The sequence below is a fragment of the Penicillium chrysogenum genome (assembly GCF_028827035.1).
Source record: "Penicillium chrysogenum strain IBT 35668 chromosome Unknown utg000005l_segment0_segment0, whole genome shotgun sequence".
Classification (NCBI taxonomy): Eukaryota; Fungi; Ascomycota; class Eurotiomycetes; order Eurotiales; family Aspergillaceae; genus Penicillium; species Penicillium chrysogenum.
In genome coordinates, this window is record NW_026622753.1 from 4,497,881 (window position 1) to 4,524,871 (window position 26,991).

Below are 26,991 nucleotides of genomic sequence, written 5' to 3' on the forward strand. Positions count from 1 at the left end.
GAGTGCCGGGGAGATGTCGTTTTGGGAAAGGTATCCCATATGTCAGTACTACTAGTGTGGTATACACAATATACAAGATACGATACTTGTACGTATATCAGTACATATAATAGAGATATTCGAACGAAAAGTTTCTCCCAAACGGCCAGGTAGCTCTGACATCCAAGTGCAGTAGTGTAGCATCGCCAGAAAGAATGTAAACCAGGTCAGTTGCTTGATATTCAGAGGGATTCAGAGTGATTGACAAAATGCCAAGAAAGGAAAATGCATTTCCTGTAGTGATTCCGATTGGCTGTTGTTTTAACCGCCAATGAGAAACGTTGGAAGAAGTTATGGGGATGTATCAAAACCGAAGGGGGTTTGCCGAGAGAGTTTGGTGAATGTCGTTACGGAGTACGCAATAAAGGATCCAGGGAAGTATCGAATTATAATTTGAGTCTAAAGGGGATCGGTCCTTGGTGAGATTGAAGATGTTCCCGAAGTCTTCCCTCTGGTTGAAAATCCCGATTCGATCCACAACGGAAAAGACTTTGGGACGGGACAAGCTTCCAAGATTCTACTCCGTATGGAGATCCACAGCGTGTACTGTGTACTCCGTACTCCGTAGCAGCCCTGGAGCACATCTCGTGGTCCCATCCCATCAACCGGTGTGCTGGAAATTTTGTTCCATGCGAACCCTGGCCCTTTGGATCATTTTTCCAAGCCCAGGTTGAAATCGAGATTCCCATCTTAGAAGGCTGCAGGCGTGAGCGTGGCTGGTTAGTAAAATGATATTCTCCACAAATGCTTACCAGGATACAATATTGACATGGGTGTGAGTTTTGCCCTTGTAATATGTTGTATGTCATCCCCAATTAGTTCCTGAAGAAAAGTGGCGAAAAGAAAAGGTGGAGGTTATGGAGGTATATATGATTGACATGGGGGTTTCCTATACAAGATAACAAATCTGGCTTCAGTCTCCAAGAAACCTGACAGATTTGAAGTGGCGGCATCCCCGATCCCAGTCTTTTGCCAAGAGAGAATCAGACAGGGGGAAAAGTAGAATCGAGGTCATAGTCAAAGATCATAGTCAAGGTCATTAGAGTAGAACAAGACCAAAGAAGATCACACCATTCTAAGACGGCATGTATTCCGAGAAAGACATCGAAATAGTCCAATACTCCGTACATACCATAGAAGATTGCGCACTCCCTAGATTCAAATGTTAGAAGATTTCTCTTTTTGGGTACCCCCGTATTGATACACATCCCTAGACGGTGCCTTTTTTTTTCTCAATTATTTTTCCATTTTCGATTTTCCCCATTTTCTTTCATTTTTTCATTTTTTCATTTTTTCCTGTTCATTTTTTCTATTATTTTTCTGATTCGCCATTGATTTTTTTTGGATTAGTAGTATCCCGTGCTTTGGGTCAAGCTGGCCCCGGGCTTTCCATATTCGGTCCTTGATCTCCCGGATCTCTTGACAGTATCCCTCAGGCTACTCAATGGCCCCTTCGCCATCCGCTGCATATCATCGGCTTGTATTGATAAGTTGCTGGATTTGTTAGCCCTCCAATGATTGTTGAATTCGAGCTTGGCCTACCGGGTTACCCCGGTTGTGTGACGGGCGTCGAACCTCCCCTTCTGTTTGCCAACGCGACCCTCTCGCTTTTGGGATATTGTCACCTGCAGGTGGACTTTGATCATTTCCACCGATTCCAGAATAGTTTCTTTTAGTCGTGCCCCACCCTCATGCGTAAATAACGCACCGCACCGTGACGCCCGTACCATAGCGACATGACACTTACCCCCTTCCTGACATCGGACTGGTGAGACGTTGGAGACATCGAATTCGATGGCCCATAAGAGGAAACGTTAGGACCGTGCTTCAGTGCTGTATAGAAGATCGTCTGCCCGCACCACTCGAAACATCAAGTCAGCGTTGCTTCATCAACAGACTCGCATTGCCGAAGCTTCAACCGCGGTATATTTCGGTCAGCAATCTCGAACCACAACTTTGTTTTGAAAACCATTGTCCGCAAGGCTGATCTTTTTGGGAATGAAGATGACCCCTCACGAGAACACGAAACAATTTCCGGCGCTGGCACCGGGACCGCCGCGCATGTTCGCCCCGCAGACGACGACCGCTGTCAGTAGGCCAAAGAAGAATTCTACGGCTTGCCTGGCATGCAAGGCAGCAAAGAGGAAGGTGAGTTGGTGCATCGGTTGATTTCTTTCTTTTCTCTTTCCCTTTCTCTCTCTTTTTCTGGCTTGTGCCAGATTCTGGAGAAAAAATGGCTAATTGTTGTGTTTCGCTCAATATAGTGTTCTGGACCGGATGCCCCGTGCAAGGCTTGTCGGTCCACCAACACCGAATGTCACTTCGATCCTAGTCGAGACCTCAGACGCAAGGTTGCCGTCAAACGGACGATCCAAGAGCTCACAAACCACAAAGATCTACTAGAGTCTTTGTTAAGCACCCTCGGGTCGCCTGACCAGCTCCAGTTTGACAAAGTGATGGACTTGATTCGGAAAAAGGCACCGTTCCAAGATATCGCCCATGCTGTCGGAAGCCCGGCCACGACGTTCGGTGACCCCCAAGAGTTGTCCAATGCCAGCAAATTGGCGATTTTAGAGTATGGGGAGAATCCCATAGAAACCTCGGGCAACGGGGTGAGACGGCCGTCGGACCCTGGCAATGTAGCAAGCTCACCAGAAGAGATTCCAAACACGAAACCTCCGCAATGGCCGACAGTTAGCCCTTACGCTCGTGTCACACTGGAGAGCCTCTGTGACATACCTCTCTTCGAGGTGCCAGCAAAGCCCTGGACAAAGGTCACAGATGATGATTATCTGGTTTCGCACCTAGTCTCACTCTACTTCACCTGGGACCACCCATGTACGCAGTTCCTTGATCAGCGCATCTTCCTGCAACATATGAAACTCGGTGACCGAAGGTCGGAGTTCTGCACGCCCCTTCTCGTCAATAGCCTGTTGTCAATGGCCAGCGTATGGATCTCGCAAATATACCCCCCTGCGAAACCATTAGCTAACCCCGATAGACCTATTCTGATAGCCCCGATGTTTTTTCCATCCCCGAGAACGTATTCTCGCGCGGCCAGAATTTTTTCCATGAGGCACAAAGACTGTGGGAAGTCGAAGATGATGACCACGACCTGCCTAACATCCAGGCTCTCCTCTTGATGTGCTGTGTGTATGTTATCCACTGGTTTGTAGCAGACCAGCCATGTCCACGATATTGACTTTTGGCAGATTTAAATGCCAAGGACGAGTCAAGAAAAGTTGGATGATGCTTAGCCAAGCCGTTCGGTTGGCACAGGATATAGGACTCTTTGATACCCCAGCAGTGTCGAAAATGAAGATGTTGCCAGAGATGGAACGTGTTCGTACGATTACTGCCTGGGGTGTCTTCAACATGAGCTCGTAAGTGCTGCCCATCCTTACACAAACGAGCAATGTCTAACCAATTGGTGTAGACAAATGTCGATTGAGCTGCAGAAGATTGCTCCCTTAGAATATCCCACGTCCGATGTCACACTGTGTGGCAACGAAGACTTTGACTGGACACCGTACCCTCGCTCAAACAAAATCACATATGACAAAAAGCCAGCACGTCTCCCTGAAGTCAGGGAGGGACTTGCTGAGCTCAGCAGAACCTTAGTCGATGCCCAAAAACTCATTTCTGAAAGACGCCGCGGCACCAATCTTGACGAGTTGTGGAGAAAAGCTCAGGACCCATTCGATCGTTTGACTGCTTGGCTGCAACGCTGGCCGAGCGTGCCCGAGATACAACCAAATCCGGTCCCACAAGTCCTTCTCTTGCGGTAAGCATTATTATCTTCCTGTTGCATGCACCCTAGTGGTTGTTCCTGTGCTGATACCTCGTGAAGAATAAAATGTCTGCAGGCTATCATCCATCTGTTTGAGATTTTGAATGACCCTCAACATCCACAGTCAGTTCGGCAGGCCCGGTTCTACCAGGTTAAGTCCGTCGAGGAAACGGCGCAATGTCTTCGCATCCATCGTCAGTCGTATGGCCTCAAGCATATACCCAGTCAGATAGTCGATGCCATACAGACGGGGCTTCGGATCTTGGTTCCGCAACTGGAAGAAAGTGACGAATCAAGGCAGGCGTTCGCTGAGCTGTGTCGGTTTGGGACGGCTCTTAGTCACAGATTTAAGCAAACAGCCGACATGATTCATGAGATCAGGAAGAACGCGCTGCACCTTGGCGTCCGATTGCCATCTGAGGTTATTGCAATCTTCGACGACCCGGAACAGTGGAGGAGTCTTGAGCCCTGAAAATTAACATGGCCCCTGTGTTTGTGACTGTATGAATGCACCCATGCCGCTACCATATGGACGATATTGGAAGAAATTTCATCCTGCTGCAGACTCGGATGAAACGAAGGTGGAAATCCGCGGTTGAGGTGTTGTGCCGGCTGGACTTGGAACGAGGGCGCTGAGGAAAAGCTGCTATCCTATAAAACCGTCACGGCAGAATAAAACGTGGACACTGGCCCACTCATCTCTTCGGTAATGGCCAGTGCAATCTCTGCCTTCCCGGCACTCGGGCTAGAGACATCACCGCCTGTGCCTTGGAGCGAGAGGGGGAAAAGGGGAAAAGAAGTGCCGACGTTAACTGAGGAGAAGGGCAGGTAGGGGCTGTCATCTGCAAAATAGTGTTAGCCGATGACGGGCGACCAGTTGCTGGCCTCTGATCCACCGGAAGTCTTTTCCCTAAATATTTCACACCTGGCTAGTTAATGAAATCACATACTCGAGAAACACAGAATGCCTCTAGCGCTCAACTTCCCGCATTCCTCTAGAAAGTTCAAAAATGGGTATTGAGCTGAACTGACCTGGTAAAGTGCTAAAGCCAACCGTCCTCTGTCTGCTGTGACACCGTTGGGCCCTATTACGTCTGTCTTTTATATTTGGAAATACCACACACTTTGACCAGATTTGTAGATAGTTTGAATAATTACACCTAGTGTACCCTGGCGTCAGTCTTTGAACAAGGGGCCGGAGCAGTGAGTATATTATACAAGGTCACTTTTTATATCAAGACATGGAACAGCCAGCCAGAAAAAGTACCAATTCGGTTTAGAATGTCTAGAGCCACTTCCATCGGTCTGTTGTGCACTTCAGGGATATTAAATCCTTTATTCTATTTATTAAATATCTACTTATATATGTAGGTATTTATGTACTTACCTAGCTAGGTAGTTGCAAAGCTATATCGATGTTGAGGTCTATACGAAGTGGAAGTACACAGTACAACAATTTCCCGCCAAAACAGGTGATGGTCTCAGTACCCTGTACTTCCACCGTACTGAGTGCACCGTGCACAAAACCCGCACAGCTGAGTCATTACAATACTTATGCGCAGATAAGATAAGCACAAACACCCAAGCGAAAACCCTCAAAATTCGACTTCTTTGGCAAATCGCACACGCCGACGCTATCCCACCCCCTCCCCACCGCGCCCTTCCGCTTCCTCACTGCCGTTTCATCTCGGCATCTTGCTGCATTTTTAACTCTTTTCTTCCCCCCTCATACTCAACATGTCCTACGAAGACCGCGCCAATGCGCGCCCCAACTTGAACGATGAGTCCGATAATGAGGAGGAGGCTATGGTCAACGACTACCGCGAGCAGGTCAACTTCGACGATGGAATGAGCGAGCTGGATCAGACCATGTCCCACGGTGCATCCCAGGCCCACGACCTTCAGGCCCAGCTGGCCGCCGCCGCCACCCCGCTGGAATACCAGGCTACTCTTGAGACCAAATTCGCCAGCTACGACAACTACTGCAGTCTCTTCCACTATATCCTGAACTCCGATGGCCCCGTGGATTTGGAGGTTCCTAACGTAGGTGCCCCGTTTCGCCCGCCGATTGTTGAACGCCATGAATGAAAAGGAAAAGCTTGGCATTCGTGAAATCAACAGGTCGATTCATCCCTCATGACAATTCAGAAAACTAACGATAATCTTCTCTACAATCAGTACTACTGGGCTTGGGAAGTTATTGACGAGTTCATCTACCAATTCGAATCCTTCTGCCGTTACCGCAACCGTGTTGCTTGCACTGGATCCAACGAGGAGGAGAGCCAGCTGCTCCGCGAAAACCCGAACACATGGGGTTGCTACTCAGTGCTGAACGTGCTTTACTCTCTCATCCAGCGCTCGCAGATCAGCGAGCAATTGAACGCCACTAAGCGGGGAGAAGATCCAATGGCTGTCGCCGGCGAGTACGGCTCGCGCCCGTTGTACAAGATGCTCGGCTACTTCTCGATCATCGGACTGCTGCGCGTGCACTGCCTGCTCGGTGACTTCAGTCTGGCCCTGAAGATCCTCGACGATGTTGAGATGAACAAGAAGGCCATGTTCGCCCGCGTGATGGCCGCCCACTTCACCACCTACTACTACGTGGGCTTCTCCTACATGATGATGCGCCGCTACGGCGACGCCATCCGCATGTTCAGCCACATCCTCGTGTATGTGTCTCGGACAAAGAACTTCCAGAAGGGCGGCAACAACTACGAAGCCATCGCCAAGAAGAACGACCAGATGTACGCCCTGATTGCCATCTGTGTCGCTCTCCACCCCACCCGTCTGGATGACACCATCCACTCGGCCGTCCGCGAGAAGTACGGCGAGCAATTCTACCGCATGCAGAAGGGTGGGCCCGAGGCCTTGCCCGTCTTCGAGGAGCTCTTCCGCTCTTCCTGCCCTAAGTTCATCAACCCCACTCCTCCCGACTTCGACAACCCCGCCTCCAACGTCGACCCCGTCGACCACCACACCGCCATCTTCATGGACGAGGTCAAGAACACCCTGTTCAACCCCACCATCCGCTCTTACCTCAAGCTCTACACCACCATGGACCTCAAGAAGCTTGCAGGTTTCCTCGAGGTGTCCCCCGAGCAGCTCCGCTCGTGGCTGCTCGTTAACAAGCAGCGCAGCCGCCAGATCCGCTGGGTCGACGGTGGCCTCCTGGATGGCGAGCCTGCCATCGCCAACGATCTTGACTACGCTCTTGAGGACGACCTGATCCACGTCAGCGAGACCAAGGCCGGCCGCCGTCTGGTCGACTGGTACCTGCGTAACCTCGCTCGCGTCTACTAAACGCGGCCCGTGTCTCATAAGTGTACCGAGAGTTGAAGAGAAAAAAAAAGCGAATGGTGGGAAGCCTTCTGCTTACAAGAAGAGGAACGGACATGACTTGAGATGAATTTTCTTTTTCTCTGCCTACTTTGTTTTTTATTTTCCATATTATACTCATTGCTCTCCCCTTTCCCCTTCTCACGTTTCATGTTTCTGTGTCTTGTTTTCCAATTTTTTTTATTTTTCGAGTGTTCCCCGTCCATGGATCATGGAAGCTCAAGGCTTCCTGGTCCGTTCAAAATCAAGTTCAAGTTGGATTATCGCGATATTTTTGGTGGGCGTCCGCTGTTTCATGTGTCATCCTGGTCTGCTGTCGCTGCTTCTTTGAAGGCAGATGGTTAACACAGCATGGGGAGAGTATTTGTGTCAGGTAGAAGGAAAACAGTTACTTGATGAAAGCATTAGATCAACGAGAAAGACTCTACATATTTCATATCTTCCACTGTGACTGCTTAAAACGAAATCCTGAGTTGCTCTGGGATAGGGACTTGGCGTGAATGAGAAACCCTAGAAACTCCATTCAGATGAAAATATTTCGTAATTACTAGGTGCAGGCCGCATGAGAAACGTCTTCTATCTACATGTACAAATACATCCCTCTCTAAACTAAATCATAACAATAATAGCTCTCCCGTGGCAGCTCCACCAGCCAGTTGTGGCTGATACACCTGCTGCTGATTTTGAGTCACAACGTACTGAGTCTGAGGCGCACCTCCACCACCGGTACCATCAAGGTCCATCGAAGCCATTTGCTGGGAGCCGATACCACTGAAGTAAGCGTCTGCTGCATCTGCTGCTTCATTCATGTTGCTGGGACCTGTGGTTCCGGGGTTGACGCCCGGGGCGACGGGGAGAGAAGGAGGAGGCCCATTGTAAACTGGCGTGACGGGATCACCTGTGGTGATGATTGTGGCTAGACCGCTATTACTGGTTGATGCGGAGGCCATGTTTGCGGTGGGAGGGTTGTATTCGAGCATGTTTCCTGTGCCGTCGTCGACGGGGGAACGTTGCAAGGCTGGGCTGGGCAGGAGACGTCGAGGGCGGGCAGCGCGGAAGACTTGGTGGATGGGCTTGAGGTAAACAGTGGCTAGAGTGCCGACGTTCAGACACAGTTCCTCGAGGGTGCGTGGGTCTAGCTTTTCGCTCTCGGCCGTGATTGGGGGCTTTTGGCCCATGACAATCTGCTTGGCGGTTGCTGGGTCTGTCGACAACAAGCGCCAGTACATGTAACCACGGTCACGAAGATCAGGGTCATCTGTTTCTTCGGTGCACCATTTCAGTACTTGTGGTACGAGCTGCTGGCCCTTGGTGGGGCGTTGGATGAAAAGTTTGACGGTAGCCGTGAGCAGGGCCAGCTGCACTTCGACCGTTTCGTCGTGGAATGTGGCCAAGTAATCCTGGAGGAGGCCATCCGAGTTATCGATGCGGTCTGCATACTGGCCAATGATCCAAATGACGGCTGCCTTGGCCTCAGGCTCATCCAGATCGTCGATGTTTCGGATAACATGGCTGATTATACTTTCGTACTGGTTGGGGTATTTGCGGAAGATGTTGCGAATCACAACTGTTGCCTCTTGGACAATGTATGGGATCTTGGCATCGACCAGCTCCAAGAGCGTTTCGATACACTGCTTTGCAGCCGATTCAATCTTGATTGCCAATTTTCCAATGGCCCGGACGGCCTTGCGCACAAAGTGAACATCAATTTCAGTGGCATATCTGTGGAAGATGTCAGTACACGTCTGATACAGTCAAGTCAATCTGTGAAGTTCTTACTCTCGGAGCTCTGCCAACACGACGGAGATGTTCTCTTTTGTGGTTAGCATGAACATCAATTCCAGCTTGGTGACTTTGACGTAGATTGGGTCGTTGTAATTGCAGAAGAACACTCGGATATCATTCCGCAAGACCTCCGGTCTCTTTTGAAGAATTAAGATAGCATTGCGCAGTGCCAGATACTGGACCTCGGGCGGCTTGGAAAGCAATGTGACGAGCGGCGGAGATAACTTCTTGCATAATGACGTGATATGCTTTTCGCCCGCAATGTAGTTCATGAGATAAAGAATGACACGGCATGAGGTTAGGACGACGGCGGAATTTGAGTGTGACAGTCGTGGGGCAATTCGCTCTGCCAGCAGAAGCGCCTCCGCGGAATCCTGAGGCACATATGCCATTAATGCCTCGAGGATGTAAGTTTGACACCATCTGTATGAACTGTTAACACGACGTCCCCAGATATGGAACCGAACATACTTACTCGGAGCAGTCTGCCAGGATTGAAACCAATTTCGAGGCACTGACATAGTCGATAGTGAGTGAAATCGATTCACTGCGGCCCCAGATATCCACCAACGAAGCCAAGACGCTAGAAACAACAGTCGGGTTCTCATCCTTCAACATGCGGTTGAGCCTGTCGATTAGATCTGAGTTCTCAACCATCTTTTTATCGTGCTCATAGAGCTTTGCAACACAGAAAGCAGCCGTCTTGCGGACATATGGGTCATTGTCTTGCATCAGGCGCTTGACAGGTTGGAACGTCGCTTCGACAAATTCACGAACATGCACATATGAGATGGTTCGCAGCGCAAGCGCGCGCACAAGTGGGTTGTTGTCTGCCATATCCTGTGTAGCAAAGTTAGCACAACTCGAATCTCCTTTCATAACAGCGGGGCCATACATCAACCAATATGGGTAGCGCTTTCAATGCGACCTCTGGTTTCATTCTCGAATAATTGACCAGAAACAAGAAGCACCTACACAACGTATTAGCAAGCAAGCTCTAGCCCGCATGGCACACCATAAGGAGCATTATTGAGTAGATGGTCCGGACATACATCTTCTTGATCTCCAAGCTCGGCAGGTTCATACAACCAATAACATCTGGAAACAGCGCAACCATGTCGTTGTTGCTCATGGTCATATTGGCGACAATCTTCTTAAGGGCGATCTTTTTGGCGGAATAGTTCTTGTCTTTTTTGCCGCCGCTATTGAGCTCTTGCCGTAACTCCGCAACCTTCCCCTGTATATTTCGTGAGCGTGAGCCATGGAATGGAGGATAAGGAGATATAGCGATAAACATGAGGGCAGATACGATGGAGTGATTCGGAGTGAGGTAGGAACAAAACAATAGCCTATGCCGGATGCAAGGGAACCAAGCAAGATGCAAAAGCCCGAGTACAGAGCTCACCAAAGCGAGGGGAAGCGAATACATGGAAGTAGAATGCGGGGAAGGGGGGAAATGAATATTATGCGACGTTGGATATATCATGCAATCAGAGAACAGGCTGGGCGAGCTAACGTACCCTGGCGAATAACTTCGCATCTCCTCCAGAACTCATGGCTGCGGTATGGACGAATAGCGATTAGGCACTGCTAGGCGCGATTTCTTGGAATGCGAACTTCGGGCGAGCTCCGTCGTGTCTGACAACCGTGCGATCAATCACAGTCGAGCTTGGCTGGAGGATCGTCGAGGATAGAACGAACGTAAAGCGCGTGAAATCAAGTCTAAAGGGTCCGGGTCGTCGGGGAGTTTTGAGAGAGGAAAAGGGTGAGACCGAGGACGTGTTCACCGTTCGGATGCTCGGAGACAAATTGGATCAGCGATTGGACATTGTCCTTTCTCAGACAATTGGGAAAAAGAATCAGAAGGCTAACTGAAGTGGGAAATAAAAAGAGAGAGAGAGAGAAGGAAAGGAGAATTGAAGGCGGCGTAGCCACTTGCGGAGGGAACCTCCCTACCCAACTTTCCTCCCCGTCATTTCTTCTAAGATCATCTCCCCCCACACACCACATTTACTATCTTAATTATGTCACAAGCTCGTCTACCACCTCCTCCCCCTCCGCAATGGGTTGTTTCCTTGAACTCCCCGATGCCTCGCCCCTCAAAGGCCGCATCTAGCATCCCGGACCCGCCAGGCTTCTCGAGCAGTCGCGGAGGCAAGCAGGTGAGTTCCACCCATAACTCATGATACTAGGGAAGGGAACATACTAATATGGAACTTTTCAGCGCCAGCAACAGCAACAACAAGCTACCACGAAGAGACCCGAGGAGACCGATGCGCTTAAGATGAAGAAAGCGTGGGAGATCGCCATCGCCCCGTCCAAGCAGATCCCAATGAATGCCATTATGATGTACATGTCCGGCAACAGTCTTCAGATTTTCAGCATTATGATGGTCCTTATGCTGTTCAAGGGTCCCATACAGGGCCTGATAGGTACCAATGCGGCATTCGCCAAGTACGACACCCCATCGACACATTCGCGTCTGCTTGGAGTAAAGGTGGTCTACATGTTGATGCAGCTGGTATTACTGTGTTTGGGTATCTGGAAGGTTAATGCGATGGGCCTGTTGCCGTAAGTCTTGCCCTACAGTTTTGACAACAACTATTTTGCTAACATCTGTCCAGAACTACGAGATCGGATTGGCTGGCATGGGAGTCGGAACGGCAGCCTTTGGAGCGGGCTCATTTTGCTTTCAGGTGATGCCATAGGCTTGGAGTACAGGATAAATGTTTGAAAGAGGCTTTTGGCAATGGGATCTTGATGATAATTCGATGTGGAACAGCCTATCATGCCAGTGATCATGTTGGTCCTTTGCCTTCTTGTATTGTTTATTGAAGAGTTCTATAATCATGCATTTCTTAGGCGCAGTTTCTAAAAGTGTATCGACAGGGAAGATGTAGTGCATTATGGTCACCCGGTAGCAGAGGAATAACCCCCTGGTCACTTCTGGCTTCTTGGAGCATTCCCGTTCCCAGTATTCTTAGCTTCCTCTTTTAGACGACGCTCTTCACGCCAATCCGGCCCCTTTCGAATCACGATCAAAAGCAGCGGTGTCGTGGCCATCATCACCAGCGCGATGAATGTGAAACACCAGCCCCGGCCCATGGCAGAAAGCATAGGATCGATGAGTGCCGTTGCGCCGGCTCCCAGTAAGCAACGGCCCAAATTATTGGCAGCAGTGGCTTTGGCCGCTTGGGTTGGATATAGGTCTACCAAGAGTGTACTGATGGTATTGAATGCACCAGTCAGTGTCAACCCCATGAGGAACAGAATACACGTTGGCGCAGCGAGATGAATGCCATAGTTCAAAAACCACCCAAACGCCAGGACGGAGATGCTTCCTAGTGCGAGAAGAGGGAATGCGATCTGCAGGCGAGCTTTTTCAATAGGGAAATTCCGCAAGTCAGTTTCACGGTTCTTGGTTAGTGGGAAGTCCAATTGCTTTGCGAGTCGGCGATAGTTCAAGTCCAAGAACTTGCCATTGACAATGGAAGCTATGGTTGCACCAAGGCCAAACGGAATATAGCACAGACCAACCTGGAGGTCGTCTAGCCCATAGAGATCATTGAAAATAGAAGGAATGCTTGCGCTCACGTCGTAAAATCCAGCAAAAAGAATAGCATTGCAGAAGAGAATGAGACTGGTATCCTTCTGGAAAACAATGGCAAGCGTCTGGAGAGGATTGGGAAACTTGAGCTTCTGCTTTGGTGCAGTTGCTGTAGATATGACGCCCTCCTCACGAGCCTTTCGGGACTTCAGGTAGCTGATCAGGGGCATATTCCATTTCTGAGGAGGCAATGAGCCATCACCCACAACACCACGAGCAGTTTCCGGGAAGTAAAGCAGAAAGGGAATCATGAAAGCCGCTGCGAAAATGGTCAGAAACCAGAAAATCGCCCGCCAGCCCAAATATTGAGACAATAGACCTCCAATTACTGGTCCAACTGAAGGGCCCATGAGAGAGCCCGCTGTGACGAGTCCCATGTAGGAACCTCGTTGTGATGCTGTAGCTACATCGGAGACCACTCCCGATGAGAGGGCAATGGTCGTGCTGCTCCCTGCACTTTGCAAGCACCGGAGGATGAAAAGCGCTGCGTAATTGTTTTGCAGGGCAAGTCCAATATTGGCTGCGATATAGATGGTGAAACACACGATATATGCTGGTCGTCGGCCAGCTTTGTCCGCAAAGTCACCAATAAACATGGGCGACAAGCCTTGAAAAATCTGCATTCCCATTAACCAAACTATAAAATGGAACGTCCTAAACACGTACGAAGCCTTACCATATAACTTGTCAAAGTCAAATTGATCAACGAATTTGATACGTGCAGATCTTTCGCCAACGTATTCAATGCGGGGAAGTAGATCTGAGAAGAGACAGGCGAGAAGAACCCAGCCCAAGAGGCCATAAAGACAATATACCTGCGCTGACTGACTGTGAAGACTGAGTAGTCGACATCAGCAAGGTCCCCTCTCCTCGTTCCCGCAGTCCCATCTTGACCGGATTCCGGGTGCGAAACAAATGGTTGCTTTATTTGCTTCTCCGCCATCTCTGGTCCATTTCGAAACCGAACAGGTGAGAAAAAAGGCCTAGGAAACACAGAGAAACCTGCAACTCCGAGTTTTTCTCGCTAGCACGTAAGCGGGAAGGACCCAATCCATATTGCCATTTGCGGAGATAACAACCCTGGAAGGCGTGCCGAGGAGCCGAAGCTTTTACCTATAGGGCTGATCACTACTTTTTACGGACTATACCGTTGAATTTGTAGATATGCCTGACCCGAGAGCTTGTAAATAAGCAACGATTCAAAATAAAGGTTCTTGATAGGTATAGGTAAAACTAGATATACGCAGTTGAAACATGGTAATACAACACACCACAACGGTCAACGTGCCTTCACGGCTTCTCTGCACGCCTGCAAAAATATCTGACAGAACTCCCACACTTCCGTGTAAGTGTTATACAAAGGTGCAGGGGCGACGCGAACTACATCCGGTTTCCTCTCGTCAATCACAACGCCATTCTCCTCCAGACAATGCAGAACGTGATCTAGCAACCCTGGCTGGAGACGTAGACTGAGCTGCGCACCTCGCTCAGCTGGGTTTGATGGCGTGATGAGGGTAAATGGTTTATCTTCCGGGGCAGCGTCTAGAGGATACTTCGTCAGGAGATGTTCTAGATATCCCGTGAGATTGAGGGATTTCTGTCGAATCTCCTTCATTGTTGCCCGGTTGAAGATTTCGAGAGATGCGACGACCGCATTGATATCTAGAACAGAGGGATTCGACAGCTGGAACCCAGCGGCACCGGGTTGTGGTAGGAATTCTATGGTCGTCAGTCTCGCCTATCTGTACATCCGATTAAGATACTGACTGTTTTCCATGTTGAAGCGTGTTTTGATATCTCCACCCCACCAGCCTGAGAGTCGAGGCCGGAATGTCTCGTCGGTCTCGGGCTGTTTCTCATCCACAGAGCCGTGGCGTTCATGGACAAATAGTCCTGCTATTCCGCCCGGTCCGCTGTTGAGGTACTTGTAATTGCACCAGGCTGCAAAATCCACATTCCAATCGTGAAGTCGTAAATCCACATTGCCGGCGGCGTGAGCACAGTCCCAGCCGATCAGGATGCCTTTAGAGTGGGCGTGAGCTGTGATCCGTTCTATGTCGAAGTACTGCCCTGTGTAGAACTGAATAGCCGAGAGGAGGACGAGTGCGGTGCTGGAAGCGTTGTCATCGATCGCTTTGATGATCTGTTCCGTGGTCAGGGTAGGCTGATCTAAATCTTTGGGTTCAATCAAAACCATGCCGTCTTTCGGATCGAAATTATGATGGCGGAGCTGAGACTCCACCGCATACTTAATTGCATTCGGATTAGTGCCAATGACAAAGGGCAAAGTTCGACTGCACAATTGAGCAACATACATGGTCACTGGGAAAAGCCTTGCTCTCCAGTATAATCTTATACTTCTCTTTGGTTGGGCGATAGAAGCTTGCCATTAGCAGGTGCAAATTGGCAGTCAAGGTTCCCATAACTGCCACTTCACTTTGAGAGGCACCGACAACTGAGGCCATAAGCTTGGAGGCGGCGGTGTCAACGTCGACAAAAGGAGGCAGCAATTGATCATCATGCGGTACAAAGTGCCCGGTCACACCTTTTGTTGCCCAAGTTCGCAAGTATTGCTCGATATATTTCTGGGTACTACGGGGCTGGACTCCCAGTGAGTTACCACAGAAGTAGATGCATTTTTCATCAGACGTTTCATTGCCTAACGAGAAGGAAGATGCCAAATATTAGAACGGCTGCCCGGATATACAAGAGACCTTGGTACGCACTGTCATCTACCGCCAGAGTCTTCCGCTTGAGATCCTTCTTGGATGGAATGATAAACTCATCCCGGAATCCACGGAGCGGATCTTGACCATCAAGAGCTTCGGCATACTCCTTCTTGTAGGCTCTGATATCATCTGTATATGAAAGCGGGGAGCCGCTTTTGACGTCCCGAACATGCTGCCGGGAACCCATGACGACAGACCTAGAACCGGATAGTTATGGGGGATTCGGGTGTATATTTCGCAAAGCTGAGAGCTCTAGCAGACCAAAGCTCCGGAAGAGAGTCATACAACCTTGAACATTTATCTGCAGTCCCCCACCATCCGCCGATCACTTCCTGATGGGGACATTATTCTGCCCTAAATCTCCGACTTTATCTGACCAATGGCGTCACTGCCAAACTGACTAACCCGATGTAATCGGGAATGGGATGATTTCAAATGTTGGTAGTTATCAGGTGTTCTTCATCTCTCTGTTTTCTCCTCTTGACATATTTCATTCTTTCACACATCAGCAATGTCGCGCTCTTTATTCTCATCATCAGCCGTCCGCCGGTTATCCCAACCACAGACTTGCCGGCTCTTCTCAACTTCCCGACCGGCTTTGCGCCTCTCCGCATTCCCCGGCGGCGAAATCGTTCCTCGCCGGCCAAGCACTACCGCAAGCAGTGCGCTTCCTCTCAAACGCTCAGCACCTCAATCCTCAACCCCTCGCTCTATCCGCCAGCAAAATGCCAGTTTTTCTTCCTCGTCCGCCCGTCCTGCCGCGAAGGTGACGCAAAACCCGAGAACCGGAGATGATGGGCAATCCCTCATGATTGGTATTTCACCACGAGCTGTGGAGGTGAGTTGATAAAGGATTTCTTTTGCTTATGTTTTGTCTGCGTTTGCTTCATTCTTCTATGTGGCTTGTGCTGTGACCGGCGGGAAGTTGTTTGGGCTGCATAAACATCAAGTGCCGAGTACCGGGGTTTGTCTCTTGTGTCGGCTCGCTTTCAGTCGGCATGGGACAACCATGTGTCCGCGCCTTGAGCCCTTCACATGCTCTTCCAAGTACATGCGACCATAGGGTGTGGAAAACAGGGCTTCCCGTCCGCTCAGCCGTACTTAAGCCACACGCCGGTGAGTTAGTAGTTGGGTGGGTGACCACCAGCGAATCCTCACTGTTGCATGTTTTTATTTTTATCACTTTTTATTTTTGCCTTCTCCCTCCGTTTGGGTTTCTCTATCTCTGTGAACTACCAAGCTAACCCAGCGCAGCGTCTCCGCGAAATCACAGACCCAACCACTTCTCCCTCCGCCATCAAGGAAGAGAATCCGTACCACCATCTTCGCATCACAGTAACCAGCGGCGGGTGCCATGGCTTCCAGTATATGATGTCCCTAGAGGGGGCTTCCAAGATTGACCCGGAAGAGGATACTGTGTTTGAAGGAGAAGCGGATGAAGCTGCAACAGAGTCATCTGGCGAGGCCAAGGTCGTCATGGATGAGCCTTCGCTCGAGCTGCTGCATGGCAGTACCGTGGACTATACTACCGAGCTGATCGGGAGCCAGTTCAAGATTGTGGATAACCCCCGTGCAACAAGTAACTGCGGTTGTGGGACGAGTTTCGATGTCAGTGATTAAGAATCTGCCCCTTGGAGAAATAAGAGAGATGGTATTTACTGTTTCTTCCTTTTCTCTATTATTTATGTACATCATACTGCATTCTGCTTCCTGGAAAGATAGATAATTATACCTAAAATATGAGGACCTGTGGAATTGACGCCGGCGTCGAAAATGACCGCTCTTGAGGCCGAATTGGCTGCCTTTCCTTTCCACCCGTAACTTGGACATCCAGCCGCCGCTGCCCTGCTGTTCTAGTGCTGACGTTACTTATTTTCCTATTTTACCCACCTAGGTAGCACCTGGGCATCTATCCATGGATGGATGGACCCGTGGACCTCCCGAGATCCCGTCTCGCACACGGATTAGTGACCTTCCTTAACTTGGCGTCTGTCAACTGTCCGCCAGTCGTCCCTCGATATATTCGAATGTCATATATATGAGCTGGGGGATGGTGCCCCGGGCCAGGAGGATGAGTCATCATCCCCCTTGCCCAGGTGTTATTGGAAATATCTAGATATTTACTTACGTAGATAGTTAACTATCTTCATTCTGCATTCTTCCTGTGCCACCGTCTTCTCCTTCTACACCGTCAGGATGGCTACAATCATGAAATGGGCCACAAAGGCGTTCCGGAGAGCCCCCTGGCCTCCCATGTGCTTTCCCACCAGTGGGTTCGATACCGTCCGTCCCTCCGAGGTGCTTGATGAGGAACGGTTTAAAAAGTTCAAACAAGGACAATATTATCCTGCTAATATTGGCGACGTCCTTGTTTCCAAATACCAGATTGTTGGTAAACTTGGTTTTGGGACTACTTCTACTGTATGGCTCGCTCGTGATCTTGAGTAAGCCAGAATAGGTCTACTTATTTTAACTATACACTGACTCACTGAAACAAATCAGAGGTCATCGATATGTGACTCTCAAGATCTACACTCGTGACGAAGATAACCAGGATGAGTTTGAGGTTTATAAGCAATTAAACCAAGGGCGTTCATGGCATCCTGGCCATGCTCATGTAAGGAAAGCACTGGATATCTTCACAATTCCCTCTTCGGGCGGCAACCATCCGTGTCTCGTTCAGAACCCGATGTGGGAGAGTTTCAGAGACCTTCTGTAACGCAATCCCAACCATCGATTTACCGAAGATCTCCTCAAACCAGGTCTTATGCAGATATTTCTTGCACTTGACTACCTGCACACTGAATGCAAGCTTGTCCACACCGGTAAGTCGTATCAATAAGGCTTTTTCGAAAGGCATTGCCCTAATATGCATTCTTGCAGACATTAAAAGCGATAATATTCTTCAAGAAATAGAAGACAAGTCCATCCTTGAAAGTTTTACCCAAGCTGAGCTGGAGAGCCCTTCACCCCGCAAAATCGTCAATGGCTTGCCAGTTTATGCTTCCCGATGTTTCGATTTGCCGAAGGTATTTGGCCGAGCAGTTTTAAGCGATTTTGGCTCTGCCGTACAAGGAGATGAGAAGAGGAATCACGATGCACAGCCAGATGTTTACAGGTCGCCAGAGGTGATGCTGAAGACTGATTGGAGCTACCCGGTTGACATATGGAATGTTGGTGTTATGGTATGCTTTCCCTGTTCACTCTTTTCACTCTCAATATCGTGTACTAACCATTCAGGAATAATAGGTGTGGGATTTGTTTGAGGGTAGACACCTTTTCCATGGAAATGACCCTGATGGCAAAGGGTACTCGACCCGGGCGCATCTTGCAGAAGTCATGGGTAGTCTAGGGCCACCCCCTTTAGATATGCTTCAGCGTGGAAAACGGAGCCATGAATTCTTCACCAATGATGGTAAGTATCCTTTTCTCGCTTAATGCACTTTTCAAAGACTTACGAAGACAAACCTAAAAGGAAAATGGAAGCAAGACATAGAGATCCCGACAGGGGTCAGTTTGGAGCAGTCGGAAGTGTTCCTTGAAGGGAGAAATAAGGAGATGTTCATAGCTTTCATGAGAGGGATGCTTCAGTGGCGGCCTGAAGATAGGAAGACCGCAAAGGATCTACTCCAGGATCCGTGGCTGAATGATTAGTTGGAGTAGCTGGAGTGTTTATTGCTTTAGTTATCAGCTTTAGTTATCAACTCATGGCAATCTCCAACAGGGACTGAGGATACGGGGGGCAAGGAGATGTGAGAATCCACTAGCTACATATGTATGGATCGCTCAAAAGAGTCGTAAAAAGGAAGACAGTAAAGGATTGAGAAAGATATAAACGCCATTAAGTAGGGTACGTGTGTACCAGTGAGCTCGTAGTTCAAGAGCCAAATCCAGGGACCTGGAGTGGACCATTGGTGTTGATGCTTGAGATTGAGGCTTACCTTGCTGTTTTATGGAAGGTGTGACTCTCCCATATTTAAAAAACTAAGAGATAGCCCTCCGCACCTGGTCAGGTAAACAACTCTAACCTGATAGGGTCTCGACCTTTCCTAATCGGGTTATATCAATTTGGGAAAGAGCCTCTGTGTCTTTCAACTCGAGGAAGGAGCCCTTAGAATAAAAGTAGTGACCTTGAAAGCTTCCGTGGACCCGTGGACATCTACTACTCGCGTAATTTGCCGTTTGCGCTGCGTCTGCTAGATCGTTAGCATATATACTAATGATGATAGCTGTTTTTGTTACATGTTGAAACATTCCTAGTCATACAGCACTGAACTCAACTGCCGGCATTCGAGTCAACAGCCCTGAACACAATGTGCATTGCCCCTTCAGAAAATTCATACACCTGTTCTTGAGGAAAGGTTGTATTGATTTGGGATGTGACTGCTGCAGAGGTAGGTCACCTCGTTATCCACGATACCTTTCCCAAGAAGAGACCGCTCTCGCTGTTATCTCTCTTCACTCTCACTTCCTCCCAGTTCTTTATTTCTCATGTTGCTGTCACCTACCGCTCCGTTATTTCATTGCTCTGGTACTGCATAGACGAATAGGGACGTGTATACCCCGGACAATTCTCTGTGATGAGCGAGCAAAATTCGACCTATGTTTTGTGCCCACCACCGGACATATCCTAGCCACGAATACCAGCCGCCATACCACCAGCATGGCCCAAGCTCCTCTCATAGCTGGTAAGTCATTCCTGATACAGACTGTCGAGACCTGTCTTGGCGGATGTACTAACAGTTAACAAGCGGGAAAAGGCGGGCATTTGGCCTAGCGGTTGTCATTGGCGACATTAGCGCACTGCCTCGAATTCAGGTCCATCTTCAGCCTGAATACTACGAAGGCAGAGAAATGAAGAAATGAAGATGCTTGCTGGCCCTACGTTGTGTTTTCTTCATTTCATTCTTTACCAGAGTCGCGTATCTGCAGACAAAATGGAAGGGCATGTGCTTGAAGGAGTGATAAGGAGTAAAAAGGAACAAAAAGGAAGAAGCCTGCTCGGCCCAATCATATCAGAATCCGAGACAGGAGTATAGTACGCCCTGGTGGTTGTGGATTACCCCCGATTTGCCAGTGTCTGCGCCATTACAACGCGGGGAGTGACGAGGTAGAATACTACTTCCGGTACATTTTCTCATCAGCGTTCCGGTGGCCTGTGAACGTGTACAGCGACAATAACCCACGCTTTATTGCAGATGATGTCATCGGGATGTGGTCAGAACACGGAATGCATTGTTTGAACAGCTCCTTTGCCATAGAGAGTAGCCCTGGGGATATACATGTATTAGTTTGTTCGTTGAATGCACTCCTTTGTTAAAGTAAGACCCGCCGTAGCAGGTAACATATTCCATAATATTGTCTTCGAGATGGATGATGAAGCTCTAGTCTATTTCCGTTTTAACTTTCGTCGTCCGACGGCGAGTTGGTTGTACTATAACAATTCTATATTGTCCAAGGTTGTTTAGCATACCGATTAATCAGTATTGACCTGCTTGGCCTTAGCTGATGGTAAACGCGCAATAAAGCCAAGCTCAAAATTACTCTTGAGGTTTCTGGTCCGACCTTGGAGGATTATGTACATATATGCATGAAACCTACACCGTCCCTTCTATACATTCTCAGGCTGACACGGGCTCTCCTTTTTAACCCTTTAGAAGGTCATATAGATAATGCACATGCACGGCAGCACGAGATACTCAATAGTGCCCTTTCCGTAAGTCACATCGGATCAACTATCACGAAATATATTCTGGCATGACTTGATAGAAGTCTGCTTGCCTCGCAATATAATCATAAGATATTGCTGACGATTGCCTCTTATTATCCCGAGTACGTCCGGTAGCTGAAAGGTGGAATTTCTCGAACGCTTGAATTTTGATGGATGGTCGACCAGGCCATTCCTAAATATGCAGGATTACGGAGGGACATCACGATAACCTGGCATAGTTAGCCGACATCATCCTATGAACGCGTTTGAAGTGGAACAAGATCTCGGCACATAAACTAGTGCTATTCCCCTTCAAAGGAAGATCAGAAACAGAAAGGTATGTGCCTTGGCAGCCCGCAGATATCTGCCTAGTACTAATATAGCCCAGACCTGAGTCTCGTACTCGTATCCTTCGTCTATTCCGGACATTGGCCTGGTCTCTAACCACTCCAACAGTCTTTGCCACCCAGTTTTCAAGTTCACCTGGGAAGATTGTTCAAACTGTGCGTATCCCCTGGATAGGTGGGCGTGGTAATAGCCCTTTCGGTGGGGCATCAAGGCCGCCTTGAATCTCTTGTCTGTAACCTTGGACGCTACCTAGGTAGAGAGTCCGCGTGCCAGATTTGTCAGATTCGTAAACACTCACGAGAATGGTTTATCGGCGATCACATGCCAAATCCCGCCATGGGTGTAGTAATTGCAAGCAGAGGAGAGTCAAGGTGTGTCCTACCAACTCCCTATTAACACTCCGTCCTAACTCTGAACCAGTGTGGCGAGGAACGGCCGCACTGCACAAACTGCGTTCAGCGAAAGCAAGAATGTGTCTACAGCACCGAAGGGCCCTACTTCTTCGCTGGGAAACAGCGAAAATCCAAACGGACGAGACAGTCCTCGATCGCGGAGCAGAATGCCGATCCGTTCTTGGCGAGTGTATCAGCCACTGAGGGCCACCTAGGTGCTGCGCAAACATCCTCAGTTGTTCCTACGCTGAATATGGAACAACTAGAACTAGAACTGCAGTGGATTACCGAAACCCACCAGTTACTTGCTCGCAACGAAGAGACGCGTAAAGTCTGGGAGGTGCAAGTGTTACAGGAGGCCCTTCACGCGCCATTCCTCATGCACGGGATCCTGGGTCTATCTGCGCTGCATCTGTCGCGATTACGAGACGAAAAGTCTCGAACGAAGTGGTTGAGCATTGCCATCTCCCACAAAAACGTCGCACTCTCCATCTTCTCCGAGCAACTTTCTAACATCGACCAGTCGAATGCCAAAGCAATGATGAGCTTTGCCGGTCTCGTTGTGGCATTTAGGTTCGGAAGCTCTCTGACTCCTGGCTCCCCTGACGGTCCCAGCTTAGCCTCTTTGATTGATATATTCACACTTGCCCGTGGAGTGCAGACAATTTCTAGCCAGCAGCAACAGTTTCTACTTAAAAGCAATTTTGCACCACTGTTCAATATCTCGCCCCCAGAACTGACCTGGCCGGAGGATATTGTTGATGCTTTTCGTCGTCTTGAGGAGCTGAACGTCCAATGTGGACAGCAGTTTGTCCACCACGATACTGCAATCTATGAGCGGGATATTGCCCATCTCCGCAGTCTCTCGGCTTTTACCCTAGTAGAACCTCAATCGATGACTCTCATTGGGGGGTTCGCTATTCGAGCTTCCAAGCATTTTCTCCATGATCTCAATAACGGACACCCGTTCGCTTTGATCGTGCTGGCCCACTACTGCGGGTTCCTCCATATGGCTCGGGAAAATTGGTGCGTGGGACCTTGGGGGAGTATTGTCTTGCAAGACATTCAGCGATTACTACCGCCGGATTGGCAGCATTATCTGGAATGGCCGGTTCAGCAAGTTTGGGGTACGGGAAGCCATCAATCTGAAGTTCTAATGGAGAGCTAGATATATATTCGCTGTAAAAAATGGAAAACGTCCTTATTTGTTCAATTGTCGTTATACGCTCTGCCAAAGTGGTCTAGAAAGATCTGTTGACAGCGTTAACGCCCTCGGACCCGATATACAATCAATCAAGGGGGAAAATAGTTGTATTCCTTAGGAGACCATCTCCTAGATCCATCTAGTTGACCATCTATATAAGACTACCTCCCTGACAAATCCGGCAATCATGAGATCCTTCAGCACCCATCTCAACAATATGTCAATGAGATAAATTTAGCCGTGCAAGTTGACTTGAGAAGATCCTTGATGGCGTGCCGGAGAAGACTCCGACGGGGTGATTAGCCGGCTGGCTTTCTTTATCATCTGTGTCACACTCAAGATGTCCTGTAAACTTGTAACCTTTGCAGGTCTCTTCCAGCCCAAGTCGGTAGGAAGACGCTCGTTCTCTATGGGTTGAGACGTTCGGAATTAGGCACCACCGCGTAGGATCTGAGTTGGTCAACTTACCAAAGAAATATTCAACGAGGCTCCTGTTGACGGTCCCTGCTTGTATATCGCCGAATGCAATAATTGGAGCGGCGACTTCTCCCAAGCTAAATTGTTCGGTATTTGCGGTAAAGGTATAGGTAGGATTGTGTGCTTTAGAATTGATCTGGCGCGCAACTTTGCTGTTCGCCAGCATTTCTGCGTCGAGGATAGGGCCAGTCCAGTAAGCCTTGGTCTCTTCGAATATAGTCTCGTTAAAGACGTGGTTACTTCCGAAGAATGCATCGGAGCGACTGTATACTTGTGTCAGTACTCATTCACATTTTATGGGGAACGTGTTTAATGGAAGTAAGTGTCAACTCACCTCAGGCTAGCATCGTGTTCCAAGACATTGTGACGGTTGAGGTCATCCCTGGAGCAAAAGTGATCAGCAAAGAGTCGAGTAATCTCTGGCTCGTGAGAAAGGAAAAGGTATCTCGAATCGTTGGCCGAAGGACAGTCCAGGTAAGGAAGGACTCTCACACGGATTTAGTGCTTACAGAGTGAAGACGGTAGCATTTGGCTCAGGGTTAGCTACAACCCCCATATCGAACATTAAGCTCGCCAGGGTGCCATTGAAATTGAGAGCTTGACCAAGGGCATCGACCAAATTCGGTCGTGTAATATTTCTGCCATCGTGTGGAAGGAATCCGTGATTTGCCAGGGTATTCATCATGGGACAAGGACCTCGGTCTTTCAAAATATTAGTCTCTTAACACGACAAGAACACCTTAGGGCCACGGTACAATCAGATTCTCCAGCAGGTTTCCATTGGAGGGCATGCTTCCATCCTGCACCAGGGGATGCAGTAGCCACGGACAAGGTAAACGCGATAGCAACACCATAGAACTTCATATTGCGGGTCTCAGTGGGACACTAGAGCAAGGGAATGTTCAGAGGGCTGGATCGATGTTGTCCGGAATATAGCGAAACTTATATACTACCTAGGCAACCCACGGGATACCTGGAACCAATTAAAGTCATGGTAATGCCTTTCATGTCATCATTTTTTCTCCTTGTCTTGGACATTACGAATTAGTCCTACGAGATGATTCGTACTCGTATCAATGGCTACATATGGACTACCGATCAACATTATCCAACTTGGACCATAGCCTTCTGACGTAGGTAACGGTCTGCTGTCGATCCTTCTGCCTTCTGCCTTCTGGTTTTTGCATATTTCCATTGCCGTTCTTCAATCTGTCGTTCTTCTGGTAGATATATTGAACGAGTTTTGGACCTTTCGCAACCAACCGCCTCAGATTCTGCGAGGCTCGTAATTTCTGATATACTACGGAGTAGATACAATGAAGTAATGGTAAAAGCACTCGTGCTACGGTTTATGTGAAATACTAACGAGGACTTGGAACGTTTATATGTATGAGGCTTCGTTCCTTGTCCCTGGGGTCTTTTCCTGAACATTCTGATAAACCTCTCCCCTATCCCAAGCCAGACAATTGCTATTCTATTGAGAATATTACCCCTGAAGGGCAAGCGGACACCATTATCCTCGTAATTAAAAATTCTAAGCTCACCCTGCCAATGTTTCATCGCCAAGCTGTAGCCTGATCTGGACATTCATATATGCTCGTACTCGTACCGTTTACCAAAGGAAGAAGTCAACTAACGCTCGTCCCCACTGTGATCGATACATGCGTTTAAGTCCGTGCTCATAGACGGAATCTGGAGCAGTTCGGAAACGACTTATATATTGAGGCCTAGTGCGTATTAAATCCTGTCTACTCCAACAGGACTCTCCGGTGGTAGAGATGCTGGAGTAAAGGGGTGCTTGATGGAAAATCTATTATGTGCGGCCATGGAAATCCCAAAGCATCTGCAGGGTTTGCATTTCTTTAATGCCCCAGGCGCATGATGCCCATAAAGTCTTGCCATTCCATTGTATATGACATACAGCTCAACAAGTAAAACCATGCAATCTATGCATTGCCGTATCTCACCAGAACCTCTGAAGAAGAATTTGATTCAAGACTGCAATACAGACACTTGCAGGAGACTGAAAGGTTTGAATAATGGATATCAATGACTTGGTATCAAAACTTCCCATAACGCTAAAAGAGAACAAGAAATCATGCAGATAGAACCCGAACTAACAGCAAATGCCTAGTCCCACGTAGAAACCACGACAGTCTTAATCCTCCTCCATCTTCGCAAGACCACCACGGCTACGCCGAATACGTTCATCCAGAGTATCTTCCTGTACTCGCTTATTGACATCAGACATGAACCGGCCCCGGTCTGAACGCTGCCGATCATCAGCCTCCCGCTGCTGTTCCTCCTTGGCAGAGATCTCTGCGATTCGGCGCTGTCGCTCTGATTCAATTTCTGAGGCATTAGATTGCATCTCTGCCAACTTGCGGCGGCGTTCTTCTTCCATTTCCTTGGGATCGGGCTTGTTGGTTGGGGTACGCGTGGGTGGCCCCATGGCCCGTCCCGAGTCACGCCGATTATTGTATTCGCGCCGGGGGAAGTCACGACGGCGATCTTCGTCTGCGCCAGGACGTTCTTTACGATCGCTAGATGGGCGAGGAGATCGGGATAGTGAGCGGTCCCGCACACCTCTGTCTTCGCGATCGTGGTGTCGGCTGGAATAGGAGTCTCTCTTGTCTTGGTAGTCGCGACGGTCTCGGCCCCGGTCCCTATCATCCCGGCGAGATCGGTGCTCGTCCCTCCGGCGATCACGGCTGTCTGAGCGGTGTTCGTCGTCGCGGCGTCCACGATCACGGTCACTTCGGTATCTGCGCGAAGACCGATCGGGCGAAGCGGGTGATCTAGATCGGTGTCGTCGAGGGGAAGATCTTCGGTGGTGGCGGTCACGGCGGTCATCACCAGCATCATCACTATAGCGCCTGCGCTTTGAGTCGTGGGTACGATGGCGACGGTCACGATCCTTCCCCCGATCGCGATCTCCGCGTTCCTTCTCTCTTTCCTTGCGTCTGAGCGTCTCTTTCACCATGGCCTCATAAGCCGCCTGTTCCCTCTTCTTCACTTCGAGTAGGGGGTCTGCCATAACCTTCGACATGGTGTCGCGCGCCGAGGCAATAGAAGGACCAGCCGCGGCACCATTGCCCACCACCTCCGAACCCTTCTCCAGTTTCTTAGTGTCAGGGTCGTTCTTCAGGAGAACTCCATCGATACGGCGCTTTCCCAGAAGATAGCCCTCCATCTCCTCCGAGTAGTGCCCGGTCTCGGTCGAGGGTGCCTGGTACATCCAGTCGACCCGGCGGTGTTGCTTTGTCTTTCCGGCGGCTTCTTGAAGGCGCTGGATCTCCTCCATCTGGCGCTCTTCCTCTCGTTCACGCTGTAGTTGCGCGATCTGTTTGCGCTCTTCGAGAGCGCGCTTCTCCTCCAGCCATACGCGCTCCTGGTTCTTGAGCAAGCCTGGATGCCATGACCTGGTCGGACGGTTAGTGTCATGCTACTCTTGGGGTAGATACTGAAGCTGGGGCTCAGTACTTACTTCTTCAGGTTCAAATCTCCACCCATTATGCCTGGAAATGCGAAGAACGAAACAAAAAAAGGTTGGTATGAGGAGTTGCTATGTCCG

The 26,991-nt window shown here is 49.2% G+C and overlaps 10 protein-coding genes across 10 annotated transcripts; 6 read left to right on the plus strand and 4 right to left on the minus strand.

Moving 5' to 3' along the window:
• Positions 1 to 2,037: 2,037 nt before the first annotated feature.
• Positions 2,038 to 4,301, plus strand: N7489_010101 (putative C6 transcription factor; the record flags this gene model as incomplete). Its single annotated transcript, XM_056715850.1, has 6 exons — positions 2,038 to 2,187; positions 2,304 to 2,987; positions 3,041 to 3,192; positions 3,252 to 3,422; positions 3,476 to 3,823; positions 3,890 to 4,301. 6 exons carry the CDS (start codon positions 2,038 to 2,040, stop codon positions 4,299 to 4,301), a joined length of 1,917 nt encoding a protein of 638 aa, XP_056563472.1.
• Positions 4,302 to 5,566: 1,265 nt separating this feature from the next.
• N7489_010102 (putative eukaryotic translation initiation factor 3 subunit EifCl) lies at positions 5,567 to 7,129 on the plus strand (the record flags this gene model as incomplete). Its single annotated transcript, XM_056715851.1, has 2 exons — positions 5,567 to 5,872; positions 6,008 to 7,129. The coding sequence occupies 2 exons, from the start codon at positions 5,567 to 5,569 to the stop codon at positions 7,127 to 7,129; spliced, it is 1,428 nt and encodes a 475-aa protein (XP_056563473.1).
• Positions 7,130 to 7,779: 650 nt separating this feature from the next.
• N7489_010103 (putative AP-2 adaptor complex subunit beta) lies at positions 7,780 to 10,506 on the minus strand (the record flags this gene model as incomplete). Its single annotated transcript, XM_056715852.1, has 6 exons — positions 7,780 to 8,887; positions 8,945 to 9,373; positions 9,426 to 9,790; positions 9,846 to 9,921; positions 10,003 to 10,187; positions 10,471 to 10,506. The coding sequence occupies 6 exons, from the start codon at positions 10,504 to 10,506 to the stop codon at positions 7,780 to 7,782; spliced, it is 2,199 nt and encodes a 732-aa protein (XP_056563474.1).
• Positions 10,507 to 10,974: 468 nt separating this feature from the next.
• Positions 10,975 to 11,657, plus strand: N7489_010104 (ER membrane protein complex subunit 4; the record flags this gene model as incomplete). Its single annotated transcript, XM_056715853.1, has 3 exons — positions 10,975 to 11,112; positions 11,175 to 11,521; positions 11,575 to 11,657. The coding sequence occupies 3 exons, from the start codon at positions 10,975 to 10,977 to the stop codon at positions 11,648 to 11,650; spliced, it is 561 nt and encodes a 186-aa protein (XP_056563475.1). The 3' UTR covers positions 11,651 to 11,657.
• Positions 11,658 to 11,890: 233 nt separating this feature from the next.
• On the minus strand, positions 11,891 to 15,473 carry bna5-1 (kynureninase; the record flags this gene model as incomplete). Its single annotated transcript, XM_056715854.1, has 6 exons — positions 11,891 to 13,174; positions 13,234 to 13,540; positions 13,895 to 14,276; positions 14,325 to 14,805; positions 14,873 to 15,216; positions 15,284 to 15,473. The coding sequence occupies 6 exons, from the start codon at positions 15,471 to 15,473 to the stop codon at positions 11,891 to 11,893; spliced, it is 2,988 nt and encodes a 995-aa protein (XP_056563476.1).
• Positions 15,474 to 15,797: 324 nt separating this feature from the next.
• N7489_010106 (HesB/IscA family protein) lies at positions 15,798 to 16,906 on the plus strand (the record flags this gene model as incomplete). Its single annotated transcript, XM_056715855.1, has 2 exons — positions 15,798 to 16,124; positions 16,541 to 16,906. The coding sequence occupies 2 exons, from the start codon at positions 15,798 to 15,800 to the stop codon at positions 16,904 to 16,906; spliced, it is 693 nt and encodes a 230-aa protein (XP_056563477.1).
• Positions 16,907 to 17,482: 576 nt separating this feature from the next.
• N7489_010107 (putative protein kinase) lies at positions 17,483 to 18,940 on the plus strand (the record flags this gene model as incomplete). Its single annotated transcript, XM_056715856.1, has 6 exons — positions 17,483 to 17,730; positions 17,789 to 17,985; positions 18,034 to 18,111; positions 18,170 to 18,471; positions 18,536 to 18,701; positions 18,762 to 18,940. 6 exons carry the CDS (start codon positions 17,483 to 17,485, stop codon positions 18,938 to 18,940), a joined length of 1,170 nt encoding a protein of 389 aa, XP_056563478.1.
• Positions 18,941 to 21,646: 2,706 nt separating this feature from the next.
• Positions 21,647 to 22,904, plus strand: N7489_010108 (Zn(II)2Cys6 transcription factor domain-containing protein; the record flags this gene model as incomplete). Its single annotated transcript, XM_056715857.1, has 2 exons — positions 21,647 to 21,715; positions 21,765 to 22,904. 2 exons carry the CDS (start codon positions 21,647 to 21,649, stop codon positions 22,902 to 22,904), a joined length of 1,209 nt encoding a protein of 402 aa, XP_056563479.1.
• Positions 22,905 to 23,174: 270 nt separating this feature from the next.
• On the minus strand, positions 23,175 to 24,281 carry N7489_010109 (peroxidase family protein; the record flags this gene model as incomplete). Its single annotated transcript, XM_056715858.1, has 5 exons — positions 23,175 to 23,347; positions 23,409 to 23,680; positions 23,752 to 23,799; positions 23,927 to 24,119; positions 24,173 to 24,281. 5 exons carry the CDS (start codon positions 24,279 to 24,281, stop codon positions 23,175 to 23,177), a joined length of 795 nt encoding a protein of 264 aa, XP_056563480.1.
• A 1,294-nt stretch (positions 24,282 to 25,575) lies between these two features.
• On the minus strand, positions 25,576 to 26,930 carry cwc25 (U2-type spliceosomal complex subunit CWC25; the record flags this gene model as incomplete). Its single annotated transcript, XM_056715859.1, has 2 exons — positions 25,576 to 26,839; positions 26,905 to 26,930. 2 exons carry the CDS (start codon positions 26,928 to 26,930, stop codon positions 25,576 to 25,578), a joined length of 1,290 nt encoding a protein of 429 aa, XP_056563481.1.
• Positions 26,931 to 26,991: the final 61 nt, after the last annotated feature.